This window comes from Equus quagga, chromosome 18 (genome assembly GCF_021613505.1).
Source record: "Equus quagga isolate Etosha38 chromosome 18, UCLA_HA_Equagga_1.0, whole genome shotgun sequence".
Lineage (NCBI taxonomy): Eukaryota > Metazoa > Chordata > Mammalia > Perissodactyla > Equidae > Equus > Equus quagga.
The window spans coordinates 1,400,781-1,426,573 of NC_060284.1; the positions used below are offsets into that span (position 1 = coordinate 1,400,781).

The 25,793-nt window shown below is 43.3% G+C and overlaps 1 protein-coding gene across 3 annotated transcripts in view; it reads left to right on the forward strand.

Moving 5' to 3' along the window:
* The first annotated feature begins 1,225 nt into the window (after nt 1-1,225).
* Nucleotides 1,226-25,793, forward strand: part of PATJ (PATJ crumbs cell polarity complex component) — a 305,804-nt gene continuing 281,236 nt past the window's right edge. For 2 of the 3 annotated variants that reach the window (XM_046645368.1, XM_046645370.1), the window contains exons 1-7: nt 1,226-1,314; nt 10,666-10,721; nt 10,820-10,986; nt 12,850-13,044; nt 17,686-17,825; nt 22,895-23,090; nt 25,065-25,193. In XM_046645368.1, the coding sequence (XP_046501324.1) occupies nt 10,700-10,721; nt 10,820-10,986; nt 12,850-13,044; nt 17,686-17,825; nt 22,895-23,090; nt 25,065-25,193 (849 nt within the window). In that variant the 5' untranslated portion in view covers nt 1,226-1,314; nt 10,666-10,699. Of the gene's footprint in view, nt 1,315-2,130; nt 2,265-10,665; nt 10,722-10,819; nt 10,987-12,849; nt 13,045-17,685; nt 17,826-22,894; nt 23,091-25,064; nt 25,194-25,793 lie in introns of those variants that run through there. The other variant, XM_046645369.1, reaches the window with a different exon arrangement.

Below are 25,793 nucleotides of genomic sequence, written 5' to 3' on the forward strand. Positions count from 1 at the left end.
CGAAATCACACTATTTTTTGAGAAAGAGGGGACTATTCCCTTCTCACAACCATCATCAGATGTTAGAGTAAGAAGAGACCCAATGTTTGCAGGTGATGCTTTGAGATCATTGACTTCCACCTGTGTGCTGCCTCCCGACTCAGGAAGCATTTCCTTCTCCATTTGAGCTTAAGCAAAGCCCATACACGTGTTAAGAACTAAGTCCTAACAAATGCTTACAACAAACATAATCTCTTTATTTTCTGAAAGTTCTGGCTTTATTCTAGTTGGTAATTTGTCGTGTGTATTTCCATCAACAGTTTGTTAGTTCCTGAGAAGCACGACCTTGCTGAAATTGTGCATCTTTTTATGGGCCTAACAAGTATTTCCTTTAAAACAAGCAAACCAACAATAACACTATGAGTGCCACGTGCATGATCTTACAACTGATGTCACAGTGCTTAACAAACACCACATTTATTCAAAGAGTACATACATGAAGATTGATTCTCTTTATCGTTAACGTGTGGACGTATTAGACAAAGTAAGCCGCCTGTCATCAAAATTCTCGAGTTAGTTACATTAATGAGAGTGGAATAATGCCATTGTCGTTGTCACACATATCCTTCTCAAAGTCAAGTTATGATACCAAGGATAAGAATGTTAAAATGTGGAGTGAAGTCAATGCTGGATCTAGAGACAGGAGACCCCGTGTGGGTACCAAACTCTGGGCCAAGCCCTTGAGCTGCCAGGGGAGCGCTTTCTTCAGAGGGCATGAGGTCGTGCACCAGCGGCCGGGCACGGTGAGGCCACTACAGCTGGATCCTCTTTCCTCTGCTCAGCGAGAAGAGAAGAAACAACCCCGGCGTTACATTTCTGAGAACTCCGCGTGGGGCCGCGGGTAGAGCGAACCCGTGGGAGGGATCGACGACGCGCCCTCGCTTGCCCTCCAGGCCTGGCGCGGGCACACCTGTACAGCCGGCGCCCCTCCACCTGGCGCCTCACCTGGGCACCTTTCCAGCCCCGCAGCCCGCCTCCACCTGCGTGGCCACAGGAGCCGAGCGCCCGCTCCGCCCCACCCGGCGGAGGGAGGAGGAGGGCACGGAGGCGGGGGGAGGCGAGAGGGACGGGGAGGGGGAGGGGATGAAGGGGACGGGGAGGGGCAAGGGACGGGGGAGGGGGGAGGAGAGAGGAGACGGAGGGGAGGGCAAAAGGGGGAGGGGGGAGAGGGGGTGGAGAGGGGGCGGGGCGGGGGGAGCGAGGGGAGGGCCTCAGGTGAGGCGGCGGCCGGGCACTTCCGCCCAGGTGACGAGGCAGACGCCGCCCCGGGAGCAGGTACGGCGGCATCGAGCCGGGCGCCGGGGAGGGGAGGGGAGGGCAGGGGGCTCGGGGGCGCGGGCGCCGGCTGGACCTCGGGGCCAGGCTCGGCCCACATCCGCCCGCGAGTCCGCACAGGTCGGGCCTGGCCGCCCGGAGCCGGGGACGGGAGGCGCTGGCCGCCTCGGGCCGGCGGTCCCGGGGGTCGCAGGGGTCACGGCGGGCACGGGGGTCTCGATGGTCTCGGCGGGCCCGGTGGGCACGGGGGTCACGACGGGCACGGCAGCACGTTGGTCTCGGGTCGTCCGGCCCGGCCGGAGCCTCGGGGTGGGCCCCGCGCAGGGCTCCCCGGCTCGGCGCCCCCAGGTTCACCGCCGCGCCCACCTGCAGGCCGCGTGGCGCCTGGCCGGGCTCGCTGCCCGCGCGCGGCGTCGGCCTCGCCCGGTGCCCCGAGGGTGGCCCCGAGGGTGGCCCCGGGTCGCGCGACAGGCCGGGGCCTCCCGGTGAGGGGAGGGGCCGCCCCGAGAGCAGAAGCAGCAACCTCAGTCCAGCCGGACGGAGACGCCCCTCCCGGGCTGTCCAGGCTGCTCCTGCGGCCGCTCGCTGGCACCCACCTTTGTTGGGGGACCGCTGGGGAGGAGGGGGCTGACGCTCAGATCGGTTCGTTCCGCAGCCTCAGAAAAGTAGGGTGAGATCCTGACTTTTAGCTAAAATGAGCTTGATGTTTCTAGGCCCCTAACGGCCTTTATAAGGGCCGTTAAAAATTTAAAATAATTAGAAAGTTAATAAATGTCAGAGCTGGAAGGAACTTTATGGAGAAAATTTATAAACTAAGTTCTGAAGAGATTTGCCCTTGCTAATTGAGATCCTGTTAGTGACCATGTCAAATAAGCGTGGCATCAGAATAGTTTTGTTTCAAGTTGGAAAGAAATTGTATGAAGCCCTCATCTGTGTTTAGAGATGCCTTGGTAAGTTCTTGTATTTATTAATATTTTATAACTATAAAGCTAACATATATTCGTTGTAGAAAAACTGGAGAGAATTTTCAGGAAAGGAACTAAAAGCATGCACAGACCCACCTACTGTTGAAAATAACCACAAATAAAATTGGGGTATGATGTCTTTCAGTCAGTGTTCTTAACAAGGAAAATCGGTATACTGCCCCATAGTGGACTCACCTTTAGAACTCTGTGATTCTGAGACAGTGGCTCAGCGTTAGTAATCCTTGTAATTGCATTTTTACTTAAACGCATTAATAATTATCCTTAAGCTAAACAATCAAGCAGTGTGGGTTTACTTGCTTTGTTAAAGTTTACCCAAAAAAACATCAGGTTGGGGAAGCCAAAATGGAGTTTCGTTTGTTTGCTACTTAAGACTTCGCTCACCTTGGGAGAAGAGCAAATTTTTTGAGAAACAGGACTATTCCACCTTAGTATTTGAGAGTGCTTGACCGTTACTATGTTTTTTTTGTGTTCAGATGTGTAGATTTGGAAACCCTTATTGAAGCCCTCATTGTAAGTTGTGGTGCAATTGGGGAGAAATTTAGAGCCTGTCCATACCCCTCCTCTAGTCATCGTTTGGGGCCCTGCTGAGATGTCAAGCCCACTTAATTTTGTGTCTGCACAAGTGTGCAGTCTGGAGTTTGGAGATGTGGAACTGGGCCCACTCACCGTATAAGTCCATCTTGGCGAGTCGCTTGACTCTGGCCCGCTGTTTTCCCATTTGTAAACGATCCACCTCCCTGAGCTTTGGGGAAGTTACGAAATGATGTTTAAGAATGTCTCTTGTAAACTGTAACCCATCATTCTCCCACTTTTTGCTCCTCTGTGATGTTTAACAATGGTAAAATTATGGAGTTGTGCTATTTTTATTGGGTAGAACTCAAGTTTGTGAGTGTTCTCACTCTGATAGTTACTTGGATGAAAGGCTTAGAGACCGAATTAGCTAATGAACAAAGTCTTTGTTAAAACAATGTGCAGGGATCTTTCTGAAAAGTCATAGGTTAAAACTGCACTGTCAGCGTGGCCAGCCACTGGCACCTGTCACTTCTGGGCACTTGAAATAGGGCTAGATGGAATTGAGATGTGCTGTGAGTGTAGGATACACGTCAGATTTTGAGGATTTACTGTAAAAACAAAGTCTAAAAAACCTCGTTAGGGGCTGGCCCCGTGGCTGAATGGTTAAGTTTGTGTGCTCCACTGCGGCGGCCCAGGGTTCGGATCCTGGGCGCGGACATGGCACCGCTTGTCAGGCCACGTTGAGGCGGCGTCCCACATGCCACAACTAGAAGGACCTGCAACTAAGATGTACAACTATGTACCAGGGGGGATTTGGGGACAAAAAGCAGAAAAAAAAAACAACACAGATTGGCCATAGTTGTTAGCTCAGGTGCCAATCTTTAAAAAAAAAAAAATTAAAAAAAACCCTCATTAATTTTTTGTATTTTTTTACATATTGAAATGATAATTTGTATATATTGGGTTAAGTAAAATATATTAAAAGTAATTTTACTTTTTTTTTTTAACCTTTTTCACGTGGCTACTAAAAAAATTAAAAGCTTACATATGTGGCTCACATTATATTTCTGTTGAACACAAGTGGGTTAGGATTCAGTATGGGTATGTTTATCCTTAAGAGGGTTCAGTTTACTGGAGCACTTACATTCCCATTTATGACCGGATTCTTTTAACTCCCAAGTTACAGGCCTCCCCACATCCCTCTCCTTTGTATTCATTGCATTGCTGAAAGTTTTTTTTTGCAGTCTTCTGAGAAATCGCTATTATTGATTACACAGCAAATCGCAGCTAAAATAATTTAATTGTTCGCTTTTTTGAAACCCCGAAAATATCTTCAATAATTTTGATTGAAAAGAGATAATAATAATAGTTGCTACCATTTATTGAATGTGCACCTTGTGTCAGGCCGAATGCTTTATCTTATGTAGTCCTTTCAGCTGTAAAGATTTAGTAATTTTTATTAACTCTATTTTACAAATGAGGAAGCTGAGGTGTAGGGAGATTTAAAGAAGGGGCCACAAGAACGCAGAGCTGGTCCTGGGACTAGAACTCAGCCAGGTCTCTGATTGAAAGCTCATAGGCTGTTGATTGTCCCATGTTTCAAGAATTGGTTATTGAATCCCCTGGAAAAAGCCGATTATTGAAGTAGATGTTTAGTTCCAATCCTGTTTTTGTGTTAGTGACTAATAGGAAACAACCACATGCTGTCAGCAGGAGACTGGTGAGTCAGTCGAGGATTCCAACAGTGGAATCCTGTTGAGGTTGCAGTGACGGAAGATGAGCTGTGTGTGTCCTCCTGCCGAAATCTTAAACATGTAAAGTTGAGCTAAAACGTATTGCTGGAGGGTAAATATACAGTATGATTACCGTTTATATAAAGACCTGACAAAGAATAATATTGTGAACGAAGATAGTGTGTGTTTTAAGAGATTAGGATTGGAATTCTGTCTGCATTGATTGCATGGGTTGTGAAGCTGTCTTGTGGTTAGAAGAGGTTGGTAAATCTCTGTGAGATAAGCATCCTCCACTGTGGGTCTTTCTCTTAAAGGAAACTAAACCAAAGCCCTGCCCTTTGCTTTGGCACTCTGCACACCTCGCCTGGCTGGTGGAAAGCTCTGGGGGCCCAGGTCGCAGCCCTGGGGCAGACCAGTTTCCTTAGTTCAGCTCCTAATTGATGGGCGTGGCTTTGGTAATAGGGCCAGGGTAGGGCTGCCTTGAGAAACGCCGTTCTCCTTGGGGTTATTTTCTGAAGCTTCTTCTAATGAAGCTCCAGGACAGAGTGTGGTAAGAGGGGGGGATGCACTAAGTGGATGTTGAGGGTCAGGTTGACAAACATTCCCTCTCCACTGAAAATCAGAAATATCAGACTCTCATTTTTAAAGTCAAGTCGTTAACACTTGACCGTCTCTCACCCCAAAGTGACATTAACTCCCTTGAATGACATCTATATTGTCTTCCCTGTTATTACCTCTTTCAAAGCCCTTTCCCCCTTGTGTTTTGAAATTGTGGGAAGTTTTCTGCATTTGCAAAATGGAGACGATAATACATTGTTAAGGAGATAAGTGGGATGTTTATACAGAAAGACTTTGCGTTATACATGGTAGGCACCAAAAACCAGTTACATGACTTGGTGACAGAGAACATGGCTTTTGGGAAAAGACCAGGAGGAGGAAGGGGGTGAGCATTGGTGGGGAGAGTGTTCAAAGCCTGGTTTGGCCTATTTCACAGTTTGCTAGGATTGTTTTGAATATCCCAAGCCTGCCAAAAACAGCTCGACTGTATTTCTGGAGAGATGTTCAGGTGCACAGTCTGCAGCGTGGGGAGAACTGAACAGAGAATTTGAGGTGGGAACTGCCCGTAGTGAAGAGTGTGAATGCCTGGGTCTTTTCAGTGAGGGACTGGCTGTGCCATCAGAGATCCTATAAGTGTGAAAATTGTCCAGATTTGGTTTTTTGTCCATCATTGGAGAAAACTGCCTCCAACAGGAGTACAAAAGCATGCCATTAAACAATTTAACTTTGTTCAGACACAGTGGCCAAGTTACAGGCAGAATATTCATGGGCATTGACTGACTTTGAATAGTTCAATGAGAAAATTAGTATTTAGCCAGCTGAATTATTCTGAACTGACTCAATTTTCAGTTCTGATTCTGAGTTTACCACGGTATCTTTCAGCTTCCATTTTAACATGTCTGGTATGTCCGGCATTTATTGGACTTAAACATGGTCTATGCCTTAGGTATATGGTCCCAAAATATCAGGATTGTTCTGGAATTTATGTATCTGTTTCCCAGATTCCATGGATCTTGTATTTTGGCAGTAGCCAAAAATAGAGTATTTTTTACATCTGAGGGGTTTGGAAAAGGCTTGTCATTTGGTGGGGGACACGAGGCTAGGTCACCTGTCTTGAATCTGCATTAGAACGGCAGCAGGTGTGTTTATTTGCAGTCTGAATGAAGAGCTGTTGTTCCTGTTTGTTTTCCATTTAATCAGTCCTTCATAAATGCTGAACTTTGAGGTCAAAGGCATGGTAATTAGACACAACCTGAGCTTTGCACTCCACAGGAAGTAATGGAAACCGAAAGTTGTTCCTGGACTTCAGTGTGACTTCGTTAATAGTTAATAGCTCTCACGTGGTTCAGATTCCCTGGTTCCCTCGAGCCCTGGGGAATCCCATGGAGGAGTTCCGTGGGTCTGATTGTGATCTGCCCAGTTCACACCTGCAGTCCGAGACAGATTGCCACTGACCTTTTTCTCCCAAATTTTCAAGATAAGTGTAAGTCTCCTTATCTTGCATAAGTGTCAGCTGCATACGTGTAAGATATCTTAAGTTCAAGATAGGAGTATCAGATGTCTTGGGGAGTTACATTCTTGTGTGCTCCTGGGAGTCTGAAAAGTTCATTTCTTAGGGTCCTTAATTCACCTATATTCTTGAACTGAGGTCGATAAATCTTTTGAATAAGTTTCTTCCAGCGAGAAATTTAAATTTCTGTCTCTGCAGCAGCTTTTTTTCAAATATTCCATTAATTGGTGATGGCTAAGGGCATGGATATTTTAACCACAATATTATAATAATTTCCTTCAGTCAAATCCTACGGTGAACCAGATGTGAAAAATTCATGTCACAGGCCCTCCTGATCCGTGCTGGGGTGGAAGCTGCTGAGCACAACGGGCTCCGGTCCTCGGGGCTGTGTGGCGACAAGGACAGCGGCACACTGGCTGTGTGATGTTAGGCTGGGACTGATTGCAGGTGGCCCAGTGACCCAGCTTTACCATGTTTACGCAAACTTGAAATGCCCTGCTCTAAGCCCTGGTAGTTTCTTAGCCTAGCCGGTAGGTCAGAGTCGTTTGCCTGAAGACTCCTCCCACCGTAAAGCGAGTGAGACAGGTTCACTACCACCCGCGGGGTGCCGGCTGGGTGTTCCGCTGTGGACTTGTGCATTTCTTCCTCTGTCCTCCTGTACTCTCAGGGCGTCAGGCCCTTCCCTGGATGTCACCACACACCATGGAACCGTAGTAAATTTCCAGGCCTGCTTTTGGACATAGTCTAGCCTTTATTAAACCCGGGGGGAACTTGGTGAGAATGCAGGTTCTCTGGGCTCACTTGAGACCTACAGAATCAGAAAGTCCGGGCTGGCCCAGCCATTCATGCTGGCACCAGCCCTTCGTGGTGATCCTGGTGCATGCTAAAACAGGAGAACCGCTGACCTAGGGCAGCCCTGTCTGTCCCGATGCAGACCCTTCTGCGAGTGAAATGGAGCTCTGTCAGCTGTGATGCTAGGCAGTCGGACTCTCTAGGCCAGTGAGGACGCACGGTCACTCTTCTTCACAGCCTTCTCGCCTCCTGGGAGAGATTCTGCTGTGCTGCCCCGGCAGAGGCGGGGTTGGTCACCTCCCTTCACAGTTCTGGCCTGGGGGACACACTCCGCCAGTGCTGCACTGCCGTATGGACAGTCACCCTGTGTGTTGTCCTCATTCTTGCTCTCTCCTGAGGCCATCTGAGCCATTCTCTTTCTGTCCCTTCTATTCTTTGAGTTATAAGATTAATATACGCTTTTTGAATAAAGTTCAAACTAAAATCTGTATGGTAAAAGTCTAATTTGTTATCGCCCCGTCCTCACTTCTCCTTTCTAGAAGTAATCACTATTACTGAATTACTATCATCTTCCTAAATCTAGAAACCTACACACACACAAATGTGTATATTTTTTTCTTAACAAAAGGAGAAAATAATGCACACGTCCTGAAACTTGCTGTTTTCCCTAATCACTATTGTACATTAGGTCACGTCCCCGGGGCAATTGTCAGAGCGACTCGTGTGAGTGACCGTCTTAGCCGGCCCAGCCCTTGCTCATGACCCAGGGCTTCCAGGCAGGCGTGGGTACAGGCCAGGCGCAGACAGTCCTTGCTGGAGGAGTCCCCAGCCGCTGGGCACAGCTTCCAAAGAACATCACTTTCTTCCATATCAGGACATTATCAACACGCTTAAAATACATCGTTACATATAGACTGACATTGTCATTTATAAATGTGTTTCTGGCAGACTTTTACTGCAATTTTTAATTTGTTTGCAGGAGTAAAATTAAACCTTGGGACACATCTTTTTAAATGTTTTGGGTTGCCAGACAAGTTCTGAACAATATGTACAGAAACTTTTTCCTCAAAAGAAGCCTTTTCTGTTTGGGGGATCCCTAGTTTTATCGTCTACTAGTTATACAAATAGAGAATGTCAGTGTGATTATCTCCCATCTTCCATCCAGCCATGCCCCTGACTCCGTACTTTCTCAGATTACTTACAAAAAGCAGTTAAGACAGATGAGATCTTTCCTGACATTTTAAAATGAGGGACTCTGTTATCTGTTAAAAACCTTTGGCGTCCTTTGCAAGGGGGTCGTATCAAGCTGGAGTCCTCGCTGCTCCCTGAGCCACAGGCTTGCTGGCGGCCTTCTCCCTCCCACGCCCGCTTCAGTCCGTTGAGCCCTGCTTCAGTACATTCATGACTGATCTCTCCTGATACTTTAACTTCTCCAGGAGTTTTGTTATTAAAAACAAGCATTAAGTATCCTCGTACACACATCTGTGTGCCCTTCACAGGTGCTTCTTTAGGACACACAGAAGCAGATATTCTGGGTAAAAGAGAAGGTAGATTGATAGATGTTGCTAAGTTGCTGTTCTAACAGATTGTGCCAATTTATATTCCCACCTGTTTTTCCATGACATCTAGAGTACAGGCCATTACTAATTTTTAAAAAATGCCAATCTCACACTAAAAAATAGCATCTCATAGTTTCAGCTGCTTTCTTTGATTTAGAGAGGTGGATGTATCAATGACCGCAGAACTTCGCTTGTCAGTCCTTTTGGCCGAATGCTGCTGTCCAAGAGGACAGCTCGCTGTGCGTGCCCGTCGGTCCCTCAGTTACTGTCAGTGCGCGTCGTGAGGCCTGCACCAGCGCCATGCGGAGTGCTTCTGCGATGCTCCATCCAGCAGTTCTGTTGCTAGTTCTTGTTGGGTCTGGTGACCACTGGGTAGAATACGTGGACCTCAACGCCAGTGGCATCCCTCACTGGTTTTTAATACGCTTTCTTACTTAATGACCTTGACTTAGAAGATAACGATCTCGTTCAGCAGCTGTATCCAGGGTCCACGTAAGAAAATTTGGGCTGTATGATACTGATATTTCTGTGGTTCAGCACAGCAGTATACTGCTAACAAAAACGACCACCGTGAAAGTGACATTTAGGTCATAGCAAAGGGTCTGCAAGCTTTTTGAGTTTCGATTACATTACGTTTTGGGCTAGTTGAAGCAAATCCCTGGAATTAGAAGCATTATCCCTGGGAAATACCGTTTTGGGTGGTTAACTTTGGAGATTCTCTCAGATGACTAGGAAGAGTCTGGGATCCTTTTTGGCAGCTTGCGGATTTTTTTTTTCCTAATGTCTCTAAAATCTTCTTGATCCCTTAATTTGGGTGTTCTTTCCCAGCCCAGGATCCTTTCTAAATCAACTTTATTAAAGTATAGTTTACACACAATAAAATGTACCAATTTAAAATATATAGCCCAGTGAATTTTGTCAAACATATACAGCTGTGTGAACAGTACCCCATTCAAAACATAGGACATTTCCATCCCCCCAGAAGGCTCCCTCACATCCCGTCCCGGTCAGCTCCTGCCCACCCTGCTCTGGTGGACTAACCTGTGACGAGACCGAACCTCATATGTGTGGGGTCCTACCGTTTGTATCCTTTTTGTCTGGTTTCTTTCCTCAGTATATTATTTTTGAGATTAATCCATGAGTGTCTATCAGTAAATTTTGCCCTTTTAATTTCTGAGTATTCTGTTATGTTTCATACCGTAATTTGTTTATCTGTTCATCTGTTATTAGACATTTTGGTTTTTCTCTTTTTGGGCTTTTATAAATAAAGATGCTGTGAAGATTTACAGATAGGTCTTTCGTGGGCGTATGTTTTCATTTCTCTCGGGTAAGTGTTAGGACTGGAAGTGCTGGGTCAAGTAGTAAGTTGTATTTTTAACTTAAGAAGAAACTGCCGAACAGCTTTCCAGAGTGTTTGTGCCGTTTTACGTTCCTGCTAGCAACGTGCGAGAGCTCTAGTTGCTGCACATCCGTGTCAACACTGAGTATCGTCTGCTGCTTTGCTGTATAGTTTTAGCCGTCCTCATGGGTGTGCGTGGCACCTCGTGGTTTTAATTTGAATTTCCTGAGTGAAGTCTTCTGATGAAGAATGTTCTTGAAGTTTTCTTTAATTTTGGTACATTTAATTTTTCTTTAATCATTCTATAGTCGTGTATACACTAATGGAAAGTCACCTGTTGTATTTTAAATTTTTCCTCTAGGTTTCTTTAAAAGTGCTTGAAGACAGAATTCAAAATGCCTGAAAATCCTGCTACAGGTAGTCTGCATATATGCTTCTATCACTACATGAGTTAACAACTCAAAAACAATGAGATGGGGTTTAACTTGTGCTCTGATTGTCCTTCTCCAAACAAGACAAACTGCAGGTCCTGCAGGTTCTCGATCGCCTGAAAATGAAGTTGCAGGAGAAGGGCGACGCGTCGCAGAACGAGAAGCTGTCTGTGTTTTATGAGACGCTGAAGAGTCCTCTCTTCAACCAGATCCTCACGCTTCAGCAGTCCATCAAGCAGCTGAAGGGGCAGGTCAGTTACCCATCAGGGTCTACCGTTGATTTGTTCAAGCCAGCAAAGAAAGATGGGAGGAGACAGAGACAGACAAACTGTCTCTAAATACTCTGAATTTGTCAGCGAGGCTGTCTTGGCCCTGGTGACCTGTGGGTGGCCTTGACATGGACAGTTTAAAAATGTTGATAATAAATTTTGTGTTTGGCTTTGGGATATGGTTTTTGTACTTAAGTTGTTTAAATGTGTAAAGGTCAGATGCTTTGAGAATTCTCAACGTTTTCTTCAAAATTATAAAATAGTGTTTAGCTTAAATATATCTCCTTCGTGAAGTCTTTTTTTCTAGCAAGCACTGGACATGCCCTTGTAGCACATTGTTTATTCCTCTCAATAGTTATCAAATAACTATCAAATGTCGTGAGTGTTATGATTAGAAAGCCATTGGAAACGGTGTACCTGGTGTTATCGCTGTGTCCTCCACCACATAGAACATGTGCCTGGACTCCTGCAGGACTAAATGGTGGCTGTTGAACTACGGGACATGTGGCACCACTGCTTAGAGTGAGGTAGATTAGTCGTCTTAACTGTCCGGTTGGTTGCTGTGTTCTGGGGTCAGGGATGGCAGATTGATTTTAAATCATCTCATCTAGAAGCTGAGCTTGAATATTAGCTATCCTGTAGGTAAATTTGGGGAGAATTTTAAATGTAATTGGAGATAACGTAGCAGAGTTGTTAAGTGAAAATTAAGAAAATTTGGGAAAAAATGTTTTACTGATAAAATGCCTGCCATAAATATTTAGTGAGTGATTTTTTTTATAACTAATTAAGGATTAAACTCTGCACATATGTCTGTTCCTAGATCAGAATTTATGCCATAATTTTATCACTCCCCATGTCGAAGGTTAGTTTTCTGTGGTGCCTGGTCATGGAATGAGTGCCACATTGCAACAGTGAATGCTGCTGGAGGCAATGGAAATTGGAGAACATCACCCCAAATCTGTCACTCTTACTGGACTAAGAGTGGACTTAACCCACCACTCCATTATAATGACAGTCTTTTGTGTTTATGTAGTTTGCAGTTATGTGCATAATTGTATTTTGTCCACTCACTATAAACCCCTGTGATTTTTTTCCTGTGGCTGTTTGTGTAGAGTTTCTGTGGTGGTGATTTTTTCTCTGAGGTCCTATTGACATTTGTTCTTGATGTTACCTTTATTCCACTGTGTTGGCACTTGTATCAGCCAATGATATTTTAAAAATTAACCTCTGTTTTCCCGTTCCCCGTAATTACAGGAGTCTCCCTTTGTTACTAATATTTAAGTAGCTCTGCAAACCATTTGCTGCTCATCTTGGGCAAGTTGCTTAACCCCTGTGAGCCTCAGTTTTCATGTTCGCAGTTGAAACACTAGAATAGGGCCATCGGAAGGATTAAATGGATAGTATGTAAGAGTTTGGGTTTAGTACCTTGCTCGTAGCACGCATCAGTACACAGTGCCGTTATTGTTATTTTTCTTAACACTACCTGCACATCCTCTGTGGTGCCTACGTTGAAGTTTACAGATCAGTGTAAAAGGGCTCAGCATCTTACACTCGTGTTAAATGACTGGACAGACGGGGAGAGTGATGAGCTGTCATGCCATTAACTTGAGGTGATAGTAGCAGGCAGGAAACAAGAACACATTTAGCCATTAAGCATTTTGTGTAACACTAACTAAAAAATGATAGCCTTGTAAACACCCAGATTCATGTACATCTCATTTCTTTCACATGTATATGTTTAACATGCAAATTATGTGTGATGGGCAAAACGTATTTTGCTAAGTAGAAATAATTTCTTTTCTATGGGTTCTGTTGATGATTCTCTTTTGTTTTTCTCTCCAACAGCTCAGCCATACACCCTCAGATTGTTCCACAAACTTTGATTTTTCTAGGAAAGGTTTGTTAGTGCTCACAGATGGTGCCATTACAAACAGGAATGCCCACAGGCCCTCTAGTAACTTGACTGTATCTGGGTTATTTCCTTGGACTCCTAAGTCGGGAAATGAAGACTTTCACTCAGTTATTCAACAGATGGCTCAGGTAAGGTTCTATCTTGTTGTGAGAATATTTAGCTTTATATTGCCTGTTACAGGTTAGAAGAAGAACCTACACTCACCCTTTTTGCCTTAAAATGTGTTACTCTGTGTTTTGTTTGCTTGTGTTTTTATATTATTAGGAGGAATTGGTACTATTTTCTGACCTGTGTTTTGGAAATTTATTGGGTTAAAATTACATAAGGAAGGGGCTGGCCCCGTGGCCGAGTGGTTAAGTTAGCGTGCTCTGCTTCGGCGGCCCAGGGTTTCGCCAGTTCAGATCCTGGGCACGGACATGGCACCGTTCATCAGGCCATGTAGAGGTGGCGTCCTATATGCCACAACTAGAAGGACCCACAACTAAAATATACAACTATATACTGGGGAGATTTGGGGAGAAAAAGCAGGAAAAAAAAAGAAGATTGGCAACAGTTGTTAGCTCAGGTGCCAATCTTTAAAAAAGAAAAAATTACATGAGGAAATATCTGTGTGCATGGCAGATAGACCATGACTCCAATTTGACATGTCTCTGCTCTTGTAGGAAAGAGACTCTTACAGTTTTGACCATAGGAGGAAAATTAATGTGTCTGCCAGGAGTGATGAAACTCCTCTGAAACTGTTTTTAATTTTATATCAGAACAGAATTAATGGGAGTTAGAACTAATGTAATTTGGAAAATCTGGGGAAACATTCAGAAGAGTCGTCATCCGGTTTTATCCCTGATGCCTGTTACAAGTTCAAGGACAGGCATTGAGCTTTGGATGTGTTGGTTCTGTGTTTATTCACCTCTCTTTCTAAGTGTCTTAAAAAAATGAATCTTGAATTTAAAAGTTAAAAAGACCTTCAGGTGTGGTAGTTAAATAATGTTCTATACCCAATTGGTTTTTGACTTTATGGCTCTCTCCCCTTAATTTGACTAATTATTATTATTTTTATTTTTTAACTTTATTGAGGTCATAATATTTATAACATTGTGAAATTTCAGTTTTACATAATTGTCAGTCACCATATAAATATGCCCCTTTACCCTTATGCCCACCCCCAACCCCCTTCACCTCTGGTAAGCACTAATCAGTTCTCCTTATCCATGTTTTTGTTTATTTTCTATATATGAGTGAAATCATACAGTGTTTGTCTTTCTCTGTCTGGCTTATTTCCCTTAACATAATACTCTCAAGGTCCATCCATGGTTTTGCAAATGAAACGATTTTGTCTTTTTTTTATGGCTGAGTAGTATTCCATTGTGTATATATACCACATCTTCTTTATCCAATCATCAGTTGATGGGCACTTGGATTGCTTCCAGGTCTTGGCTATTATGAACAATGCTGCAGTGAACATAGGGGTGCATAAGTCTCTTTGAATTGTTGATTTTAAGTTCTTTGGATAAATACTCTGTAGTGTGATAGCTAGATCATATGATATTTCTATTTTCAATTTTTTGAGAAATCTCCATACTGTTTTCCATAGTGGCTGTACCAGTTTGTACTCCCACCAGCAGTGTCTGAGGGTTCCCTTTTTCCACATCCTCTCCAACATTTGTTACTTTTTGTCTTGGTGATTATAGCCATTCTAACAGGTATAAGGTGATATCTCATTGTAGTTTTGATTTGCATTTCCCTGATTTGTGATGTTGACCGTATATTCATGTGCCTGTTAGCCATTTCTATATCTTCTTTGAAAAATCTCTGTTCATATCCTCTGCCTGTTTTTTGATTGGGTTTTTTGTTGTTTCATTGTTGAATTGTATGAATTCTTTATATATTTTGGAGTTTACCCCTTGTTGGGTATATGATTTGCAAATATTTTCTCCCAGTTGGTGGTTTTTTCGTTTTGTTCCTGGTTTCCTTTGCCTTGCAGAAGCTCTTTAGTCTGATGAAGTCCCATTTGTTTATTTTTTCTTTTGTTTCCCTTGCCCAAGTAGACATGGTATTCAAAAAGATCCTTCTAAGGCCAATGTCAAAGAGTGTACTGCCTATATTTTCTTCTAGTAGTTTTATGGTTTCCGGTCTTACCTTCAAGTCTTTGAATCCATTTGGAGTTAATTTTTGTGTATGGCCAAAGATAATGGCCTGCTTTCATTCTTTTGCATGTGGCTGTCCAGTTTTCCCAACACCATTTATTGAAGAGATTCTCCTTTCTCCCTTGTACGTCCTTGGCTCCTTTGTCGAAGATTAGCTATCCATAGATGTGTGGTTTTATTTCTGGGCTTTCAATTCTGTTCCATCGATCTGTGTGTCTGTTTTTGTACCAGTACCATTCTGTTTTGATTACTGTAGCTCTGAAGTATATTTTGAAGTCAGGGATTGTGATGCCTCTAGCTTTGTTCTTTTTTCTCAGGATTATTTGGCTATTCAGGGTCTTTTGTTGCCCCATATGAATTTTAGGATTCTTTGTTCTATTTCTGTGAAGACTGTCATTGGGATTCTGATTGGGCTTGCATTGAGTGTGTAGATTGCTTTAGGTAGTATGAACATTTTAACTATGTTTATTCTTCCAATCCATGTGCATGGAATATCTTTCCATTTCTTCATGTCATCAATGATTTCTTTCAATAATGTCTTAGAGTTTTCATTGTATAGGTCTTTCACCTCCTTGGTTAAATTTATTCCTAGATATTTTATTCTTTTTGTTGCAATCGTAAATGGGATTTGTATTCTTGAGTTCTCTTTCTGTTAGTTTGTTATTATAGAAATGCAACTGATTTTCGTCAGTTTATTTTGTACCCTGCAACCTTGCTATAGTTGTTGATTTTTTCTAATAGTTTTCTGATGGATTCTTTAGAGTTTTCTGTATATAAAATCATGTCTTCAAACAGCCGGAGTTTCACTTCTTCCTTGCTTATTTGGATTCCTTTTATTTCGTTTTCTTGCCTAATTGCTCTGGCCGAAACCTCTGGTACTATGTTGAATAAGAGTGGTGAGAGTGGGCACCCTTGTCTTGTTCCTGTTCTCAAAGGCTTTCAGTTTTTCCCTGTTGCGTATGATGTTGGCTGTGGGTTTGTCATATATGACCTTTATTATGTTGAGGTACTTTCCTCCTATACCCATTTTATTGAGAGTTTTTATCATAAATGGATGTTAGAACTTGTCAAATGCTTTCTCTACATCTATTGAGATGATCTTGTGGTTTTTATTCTTTATTTTGTTGATGTGGTGTATCACATTGATTGATTTGAGGATGTTGAACGATCCCTGCGTCCCTGGTATGAATCTCACTTGATCATGGCGTATGATCCTTTTTTTTTTTCCCCTAAAGATTGGCACCTGAGCTAACAACTGTTGTGAGTCTTTTTTTTCTTTCCTTTTTCTTCTTCTCCCCAGAGCCCCCCAGTACATAGTTGTATATTGTAGTTGTGAGTGCCTCTGGTTGTGCTATGTGGGATGCTGCCTCAGCATGGCCTGATGAGCGTGGCCATGTCTGGGTCCAGGATCCGAACCAGTGAAACCTTGGGCCGCCGAAGTGGAGTGCATGAACTTAACCACTTGGCCCCAGCGCTGGCCCTGCGTATGATCTTTTTGATGTATTGCTGTATTCAGTTTGCCAATATTTTGTTGAGGATTTTTGCATCTATGTTCATCAGCCATATTGGCCTGTAATTTTCCTTCTTTGTGTTGTACTTGTCTGTCTTTGGTATCAGGGTGATGTTGGCCTTGTAGAATATGTTGGGAAGTGTTCTGTCTTCTTCAAGTTTTTGGAATAGTTTGAGAAGGATAGGTATTAAATCTTCTTTGAATGTTTGGTAGAATTCTCCAGAGAAGCCATCTGGTTTTGGACTTTTATTTTTTGGGAGGTTTCTGATTACTGTTTCAATCTGTTTTCTTTTGATTGGTCTATTCAGATTCTCTATTTCTTCTTGTTTCAGTTTTGGGAGGTTGTAAGAGTCTTAAGAATTTACCCATTTCTTCTAGATTGTCCAATTTGTTGGCATATAGTTTTTCATAGTATTCTCTCATAATCCTTTGTATTTCTGTGGTATGTGTTGTAATTTCTCCAACTGATAATTATTTTTATGTGATGCTTTTGTTGCTTGATTACATCTATGAATTTCTCATGTTGTGAATGCAGCTGTTAACTAAAGCAATAAAATACTTGTCTGTCACAGGTAGAACCCATTTGAACGGATGGTGGCCTTTCTGTAATCTTTCAAATTATCCTAATACAATGGAGTATTAATGCATCACAATAGAATTAAAAAAAGAACCCTAGGAAATGCAGCTGTTCTGACTTAGGCTAACCACTAAACAGAAAGCAACTTTTTAATGTATCTCATTTGCAAAATGCACTTTGCATCAAGAGAATTTAGAGATATTCAGTGTAAAAAGTAATTTGAATTTACTGTGGGAAAGCACATTTTCCTCAGGAATTTGCGTCCATCTGGGATTTATCTCGTGAGGTGAATGAAGTGTGGAAATCCCTCTCCGGCTCCCTGAGGCTGCAGAGCACTGCACGTTCCTCCCACGTTCTGCTGAAAATAATCGAGTGAGAGGGTTTCCCGGAATAGTTTATTACTGAAATGCTACGTGTCTTCGGTTTTATCGAGATGACCTAGGAGGAGCTGTTGTTGTATTCGCAAAGGAGCAGTTTCAGTTCCTCAGAAAGGGTGTGTCGGTTCGGTGTCCTTCCCTGCCTTTTCACCCTCCCTTAGGGCCGCCAGGTCGAGTACATCGATATAGAGCGGCCTTCCGCCGGAGGCCTCGGGTTCAGTGTGGTGGCCGTGAGAAGTCACACTCTGGGAGAAGTTGACATCTTCGTGAAGGAGGTCCAGCCAGGGAGCATAGCGGACAGGTGAGGAACGTGTTCATTTTGCGTTTTGCCAATTTTTGTCTGACTGTTCTGACAACAATGCTATAAAGAGAATAGAAACTAGTAATAAAAACAGAACAAGAGCAGCTAATGCTTCCCCTCCCTCTTCCACGCATTGGTCAGGCCGTTGCAGGTGCTCTCACGTATAATTGGGGCAGCGGTGTGGCTCGTGGTCTTGTTAACTGCCTCTTATAGATGAAGACAGAGTTCAGAGAGGTTCAGCAGCGCACCTGGCGTCACACAGCTGTTAATGCTGGAACCAGGATGTGAGCGCAGGGTGGTCTGACTACACAGCTCGTGTTCCTCCTCCTCCACCGCTCTCACATGGAACCCGGTGCTTTAACTGTGGTCTCGTCAGTAAGATGGGAATCTGCACTCTCAGACTATATCATTCATTAAACTTAAGATTACAGTAGCTTTTTTGGTGGTCATATCACGCTGTTGATTATTTTACTTTTCATCAATTGAAAGCCCCCTCGAGCCTGTGGGATCCCCCATTGCACTGTGTCTTGGTTTAATTTTTAAGGGGTGTGGAGCCTTGTGCTTTGTCTCTGTTTGATTTCAGGTCTTGAGTTTATTGTTTTTAACAATCACACTGTTCGTTACGTTTACTGCCTGTTAGAATAATAGCAGCAGTAGCAGTGTGATTATGAAAACGTTCTCAATTGGTGATAGAGTTTTGAATTCACATTCTCCACTCATGGGGGATCAGTTCAGGGCTTCCCAACTGGAAATAACAGATTCAGAAACGATGGGTTCCCGTGACCGTGCATCTGCGTTCTGCCACGCAGTGTGGCGTCCCTCACGTGCGTTCTAGGAGCCAGAGCAGCGGTCAGACACGTGTGAGGAGCTCTGTCCTGTGCTTGGTGATTGGGTGAACAGAGTTAGGGTAATCGTGTGGCTTACTGTCCAAGCTGGAAAAGTTTTGGGAGCGAGAGGCTGTGCCATTACTAATGACACTGAGACCACAGGTATAAACCAGGAGGGATCTGGCAAACCTGGACAATCCAGGGTGAACCCAGACCTCAGGTCACTCAGTGTTAGCTTGCTCATGGCTGCGCAGTCCCTTGACAAAAAGCCTGTTTAACTTCGGCCCAACTTTTTAATTTTTTTCCTTTTTTTTTGAGGAAGATTAGCCCTGAGCTAAGATCTGCTGCTAATCCTCTTTTTGCTGAGGAAGACTGGCCCTGAGCTAACATCTGTGCCCATCTTCCTCTACTTTATATGTGGGACGCCTGCCACAGCATGGCTTGAGAAGTGGTGCACAGGTCCACACCTGGCATCTAAACCAGTGAACCCCAGGCCGCCGAAGCAGAACATGTGAACTTAACCGCTGCGCCACCAGGCGGGCTCCCCCAACTTTGTAATTTTTTTAAACTTTAAAAAATTATATTTGGGATATAATTCACATAACATAAACATTGTGATTTTAAAGTGTACAGTTCAGTAATTTTTAGTGTATTTTCAATGTTGTGCAATTTTTTTGTGGTCCGTCATTATGTCTCAGTTACTCTGTACTAATAGGTCTGTGATCGCAAATTGGGGTGGGCACTTCCAAAAGAGGACTTTGCTGTTTGGAAGTGTGCAAAAAACCCCGACCAAGGCTGAGGAGTCGGGTGGCCTCCCAGAGGCGGTGGTGCTTGAGGGAATTTGAGAGGAAAGAGTGGGGTCTGTAGAGAGCAGAGGGTGTCGGGAGAGGAATAACGAGACGCTCTTGACCAGCAGCCCTGTGGGCAGAGGGAACACAGCTCATGTCCTTGGAGTGTGGCTGGTACTTTCCTGGCATGGAAGGTTAGTGCAGGATGGTGTGAGAGGGGCTGGGGCGAGGTAGGGCCAGCCAGGCAGGACCTTCTCGATCGTGCTAAGTGGCCTTCACGGTCAGTTCTTCCTTTCTTCTGAGGACTGTCCACACAGAGCTGTGTCATTGTGGGAGCTTGCCTGAGACCTGTTGGCTCTCAAAGTCATGGGAATCCGTTATTTCTGAACGTTGGGATGGAGAGACCAGGACTGGTCTCCCCTTGGATGGAAAGGTCAATTCAGTTTCATAGTATGGAGGAGTTAAATAATAAATAACAGTAGTGGTAAAACTAATTCTGCTCAATTTTAGAATGCATCAAAATCGTATTTTCCAGGAAACTTCTCTGTAGCTTGTTTATCTTAGGCTGAGTTTATATTCCCTGAGCAGATACTAACTGGAAAGAAACAAGGTGTCCTGGAAGTCTCTTGGGTAGGGAAAAAGGAAGATTACAGTAGATCAATTTCCAGAAAATAGAAAACTTGTGTGTGAGCAAACTAAGGACTGATTTATGCAAAATGAGTTACATCAGAATTGAAAAGATTCAAGAATAACTTATTCCTTTGGGATTAAATAATAAATTTTCCTAATGAACAAGCTGTGAATAGGAATTTTGGTGAAGAAGTTAGAGAAAGGACGACACTGGAGATGGGAAGATGAAAGTGATTCCGGACAGTGTCCTGTAGCGGTCACATTTAAAAATACGTGTTTTGGGCCCTGTGGCCGAGTGGTTGAGTTAGCATTCTCTGCTTTGGCGGCCCAGGGTTTTGCCGGTTTGGATCCTGGGCGCGGACGGGGCACTGCTCATCAGGCCATGCTCAGGTGGCGTCCCACATGCCACAACTAGAAGGACCCACATCTGAAAAAAAAAATGCAATTATGTACGGGCGGCCTTTGGGGAGAAAAAGGAAAAACAATTAAAAAATAATAAAAAAAAATAAAAATCTAAAAATACGTGTTTCTTTAGGACTAGGGAAAAGTTTGTAGGCAAGATTCTCAATTTTGAAAATATGTATTTTGAAATTGTGAAAATCATTATGAAAGTGATACATGCATATAATAGAAAATTATAAAATAGAGAAATCTAACAAGGCAAAAAAAGAAAAACCCCAAACCTTTTGGACTTTGACCACCCTGAGACAACTAGGAAATACCCTAGAAGGTTTTCTTTTACTAAAGATAAGGTCATGGAGTACATTCAGTATCTTATTCTTACTTCTTAATATACCATAAGCCTTTCCTAATATTAATAAAAGAATATGAAAGCAACATTTTAAAATGCAACATGATCTATTGTGAGAGCCACCCACAGTTTTGGCCCCCAAAATGGAAATATCCAACTTGCTAGTTTCAAAGGAGAATCTAAAATGGATGAGTCCCTGTGCTCAGAAAGCCTGAAATCGAACAGGAAGGATTTAGCTGGCTCTGTGGACAGCATCGTTAGTGTAAATGAATATGCCGTGAGTGATAAATGAGCGGTTCGGAGCACCAGTGAGGGAGAGAGACAGCTGGATGGCGAGGGAGGTCTGAATTTGGCTGAGCGGAGTGGAAGGGCATAGAAACGGAGGGAACCGTTTACACAAGACCAGGACGTGCAGACGTGTCTGAGAGGAAAGAGTAGTTCAGAGTAGCGAGAAAAGGCGTTTGTGAGGCAGGAAGCTAAGCTGGAAGAGTGCTTTGGGGCCAGGTGTAGCCGTGTTTGTGTCTTAGAGGTCAGAAGTTATAAATTCGGGTCCATGACAAAGTTCTGCTGAACCTGCTGTGACCTGAGAAAAATGAGGGCAATAGAGTGGAATTTTCATGGTTCTAAATTTGTGAATTAGAATTCTCCGTTCAGAGATTAATCCCTTTTCAGAGAGAAAATGTTGTTTTATGAGACAATCCTGGCAAGAGTTTTTCTTTCCTTGTTGGTCAATAACTGCAGATAATCATACATTTTTGATTTGGGAAATACCAGCCTGAAGAAAGCCTAGAAAAATAAACCTTGAGGGATTTTCGAGTTCGGTTTTAGGTATTAGACAAGGAGTCTCAGCTGGACAGTTGACGCTGGGGCTGGAAGGGAGGAGCTGGGTGGATGCAGGAGAGAAAGGAGGATAAGAGAGAGTGGTAGGAACGGAAGAGGACGGTTCTGGGAGATCCTGGAGTCAGGCAGAAATCAGAGCAAGTCCTACTCCAGCACGCACTTTGAGAAGTCAAAGAGTTTACTTCAGGGGCTGGCCCCGTGGCCGAGTGGTTAGGTTCGAGTGCTCCGCTTCGGCGGCCCAGTGTTGTGCTGGTTCGAATCCTGGGCGCAGACATGGCACCACTCTTAGGGCATGCTGAGGCGGCGTCACACATGCCACAACTAGAAGGACCCACAACTAAAATATACAACTATGTAGTGAGGGAATTTGGGGAGAAAAAGCAGAAAAAAAGAAAAAAAAGAAGATTGGCAACAGTTGTTAGCTCAGGTGCCCATCTTTAAAAAAAAAAAGAGTTTCCTTCAGAATCAGATTTCTTGGATAGGATGCTAAGCTTGCCCGGGCTCTAGTTTCTCACGTGTATAATTTAACTACTTTAAAGGCGACTGAGGATTAAGTGAGATCACGTCGGCAGAGCATTTAGCACAGCACCTGGCTCATAATAAGTGCTCAGTAAAAATTAACTAGAATAGTACCTTTTTTATTTTTAACATTTTGCTAATTTCTTTTAAAAATAGTTCCTTTTACTTGGGTTAGCAGTGGGGAGATTGGGGCAGAGAGTAGGGCTCAGACGTAGATTTGGAAGTAATCCCTGTTGATTTTCAAGGAGAGTGTGGCCTCTATTGACAAACGTTGGAGCAGTGAAGGACGTGGGGCCGGGATGCATCTGCCAGGGGGAGGTTGCTGGTGAGGATCTGCTCACCCCAGGGTGGGATGTGTTGAAGTCAGGTTGGAAGGGTTCAGGAATACAGGGTATGTGCACGGTCCATACTGCAAAACCTTGGCAGTGGGGCCCTTGACATTGTTTTTGCTTATTTTTCTAGACAAAAGTCTTTTAAAATGTGTGTGGGGGTGTGTGTGTGTCAGGGGGTGCTCTACTTAATTGGTTAATTAGCTAATAAATGCTTTGATGACAAGCACTCTGAAGACCTCTGTTATATTATGTAATTATTTGAGTGAGTGTCCTAAATGAAGTAGTACCATAAGAACTAATCTCCTCAACTTGAATAATAGATTTTTTTTAAATCAGACTACTGTATCACTTAAACAATATTTTCTTTTCTGATTTCATCAAGGGATCAAAGGTTAAAGGAAAATGACCAAATATTGGCTATTAATCACACACCACTGGACCAGCGTGTTTCCCATCAGCAGGCGATCGCCTTATTACAGCAAACCACTGGGTCCTTGCATCTGGTTGTGGCCCGGGAGCCAGTCCACACAAAAAGCAGTGCTTCTACCAGCCCACCCGATACAACCCTGCCTGAGACAGTGAGTTGCAAGTTTGGAAAAATACTCAATTTTGAATTACGCCATTGATTTTAAGGAGTGCGAAGACATTTAGAGGGTGTCATTTTACTTGTCAGAGTTTGAAAAAGATAATAATATCTCCAAATGCAGCATTAGCATATTAAATAAGATATTTCATGGAGGGTTTTTTTTGGTTCTTTCCGATAGTTCTCCTTATTTAAGATTATTATTTAATATAGAGGGCAAATTGTAGTATTAGGTATAATTTATTGGGTGATGGAAAGAGTCTTGTGTTCCTTGGTGATGTAGCCAGTTAATTAATTAAGCTGAGAGTTTTTATTAGAGATTTACTGTTGAGTGTCTTAAGTAAGATTTGGTTATTTCAAAAGCATTATTTTTGTAAATTATATTGGGTGTTTATGACTAGCCTATTGATACTGCAAAATTATGGAAGTTTTTCTTTTTTTCATGTAAGGATGTATACTGAGCAATTTAGAAGAATAAAAGTATGTGTCTCTTTTGGGAATCTTTAAACTTGCTTTATAACATTTTACAGATTTTGGCCTGCATCTTTGGAATGCGAGCTAATAAATCTTATTTTCTTATAACACTAAGTGCTAGCTGATGTATTTAATTTTTATTCATTGGGACAAAAGGGAAAATAGGCTGTCTGGGTACAGTACAAGGTCACAACAACACGAATTAATATATGGACGTTTTCCCTGTTGTAATCAGTCATATTTATTCAGCACAATTTACATAATAAACAGAATGAACAGAGTGGCGAGTTGTTTGGCCCTGTGGTTGAGACCCAGGGCTCTGTACTCAGACTCAGGAGTGGGGTCGAGTCCGGCTCGTCCACTCCCAGCCGTGCCACAGTGGGCGGGTTTCCTGACTTCTCCATACCTCAGCTCCCTCGTCTGTTACTTGGAACCAGTAACAGTGTCTGCTTCACAGAGATGTCGTGAGGACTAGTGAGAACGCGCGTGGAGAACTCAGCACAGTGCCTGGTGCCGCGAATGTTAGCTGCTCTCACTAATTCAACTATATTTTTGCACACATTGCTGCTGCCCAGGTATTAGATATTGTTCCAGACGTGAATTTATTAAATATTCCCAATATTTCTGGTCATTTTAACATTGCACAGTAACTTTCCAAGTTAGTGTAATGGAAGAACTAAGTAGTAAGTACGGCCTGGTGATCTTGAGAGGGCGAATATTGTCCTGCAGTTGGATTCTGCGAGTTTGGTGCGCGTTTCTGATGGAAGCCTGCCAGTGAGAGGGAGACACTCGTGTCTTTTCTGACTTGTGTCATCCTATTGCTCTATCTTCAGTCAGGCCTGCTTTCCTCTCCCTGGTAGGAGTCTCCTGAACTGGTCTCGGCACCTCGTGTCCTTCTCCCCATCCGACTTCACGTTGCTGCCAGGTTAGCCTCCTGAACCGCCGCTGTGGCCCGGGCTCCCTCCTCTCAGACTGCCCTTCCTCCCACTCGCTCCTCCGGCCAGCTCCGCCCAGACAGTCCCTTGCGCGTGAATGCCTTCTTCTCTGCAGAGCAGTTAAAATGCCTTCTCTCCTTCATGCTTCCCATAGTCACTCACTGGATTTGACTGCTCGCCTTCACCCTCACAGCTTTATAGTATTTTGTGATGCTCTTCCACTTCAGATACGATGTATCTCTTGGTTCCTACGGTGTGCTGTGCACTATGCCAGATGTTGGGCGTGGATGGGGCATGAGACTGTTCCGTCCTCTTAGGACCACAGTGTCCGATGATCCAGGATTCGGCCCTGTGTTCTAGGTTCTCTCTCTACTGGCTTGTAAGACCCTTAGGGGCAGGGACCATGTGATCATCTTTACATATCCCCTAGACTCTAGAAACTGCCTTCGTTAATTGTAAGAAGGTTTCCTTCGTGGTGTCTCTGTTGCTTTAGTGATCGCTGTGTTGAGAAGCTAAGACTGTTGCTAACACTCTGACTCTTCCTTGCCATGAATCTGTAGGTTCGCTGGGGCCACGTTGAAGATGTTGAGCTCATTAATGATGGCTCCGGCTTGGGCTTTGGCATCGTCGGAGGAAGATCGAGTGGCGTGGTTGTGAGGACGATAGTTCCTGGAGGGTTAGCAGACCGAGTAAGTTGACCTTCTTTGTTTTTGTTTGGTTTTATACAATTTAAGTTGTATGGCTTGAAATGTGATTTTGTAACATGGGTTACTAGGATATGTGATTCCACAACTAGAATTTAAGTAGATCTAAAAATTTTTTTTCCATAAATGTTAATGTACATTCATTCTGCTTTACTTTAGATATTTCCTAAAGCAACATTTTCTTCTTTCTTTTTTTTTTTTTTTGCCTGTGATTGGTGGTCTTCTTGATTCCATCAGAGGATGATATTTTTTATTGAAAAGAACTGTTAATGGATATTGTATTCTGAGTGACTGTATTGTTCTCTCCAAGGTTATCTTCCAAGGGCCTAAATGTTAAAATCAGATGGTACAGTGATTGTAAACATGTGCAATGTTGTACATGGTAAATTTCACTTGAATTACAGTTTTCTAGCGTCATAAATCAAATGACTTCACTTCATTATTTAGCTGTGTTTTAACTGAAAGTGTGCCATTTTCAAACTTATTAACTATTTCTGCTTAGTTTTACACTGAAGAAAATGTTAAATTCTACATTTAGTTTTTAGAAAGTGGTTTAGAAATTTGGCTATGAAGTCACTTCGTAAT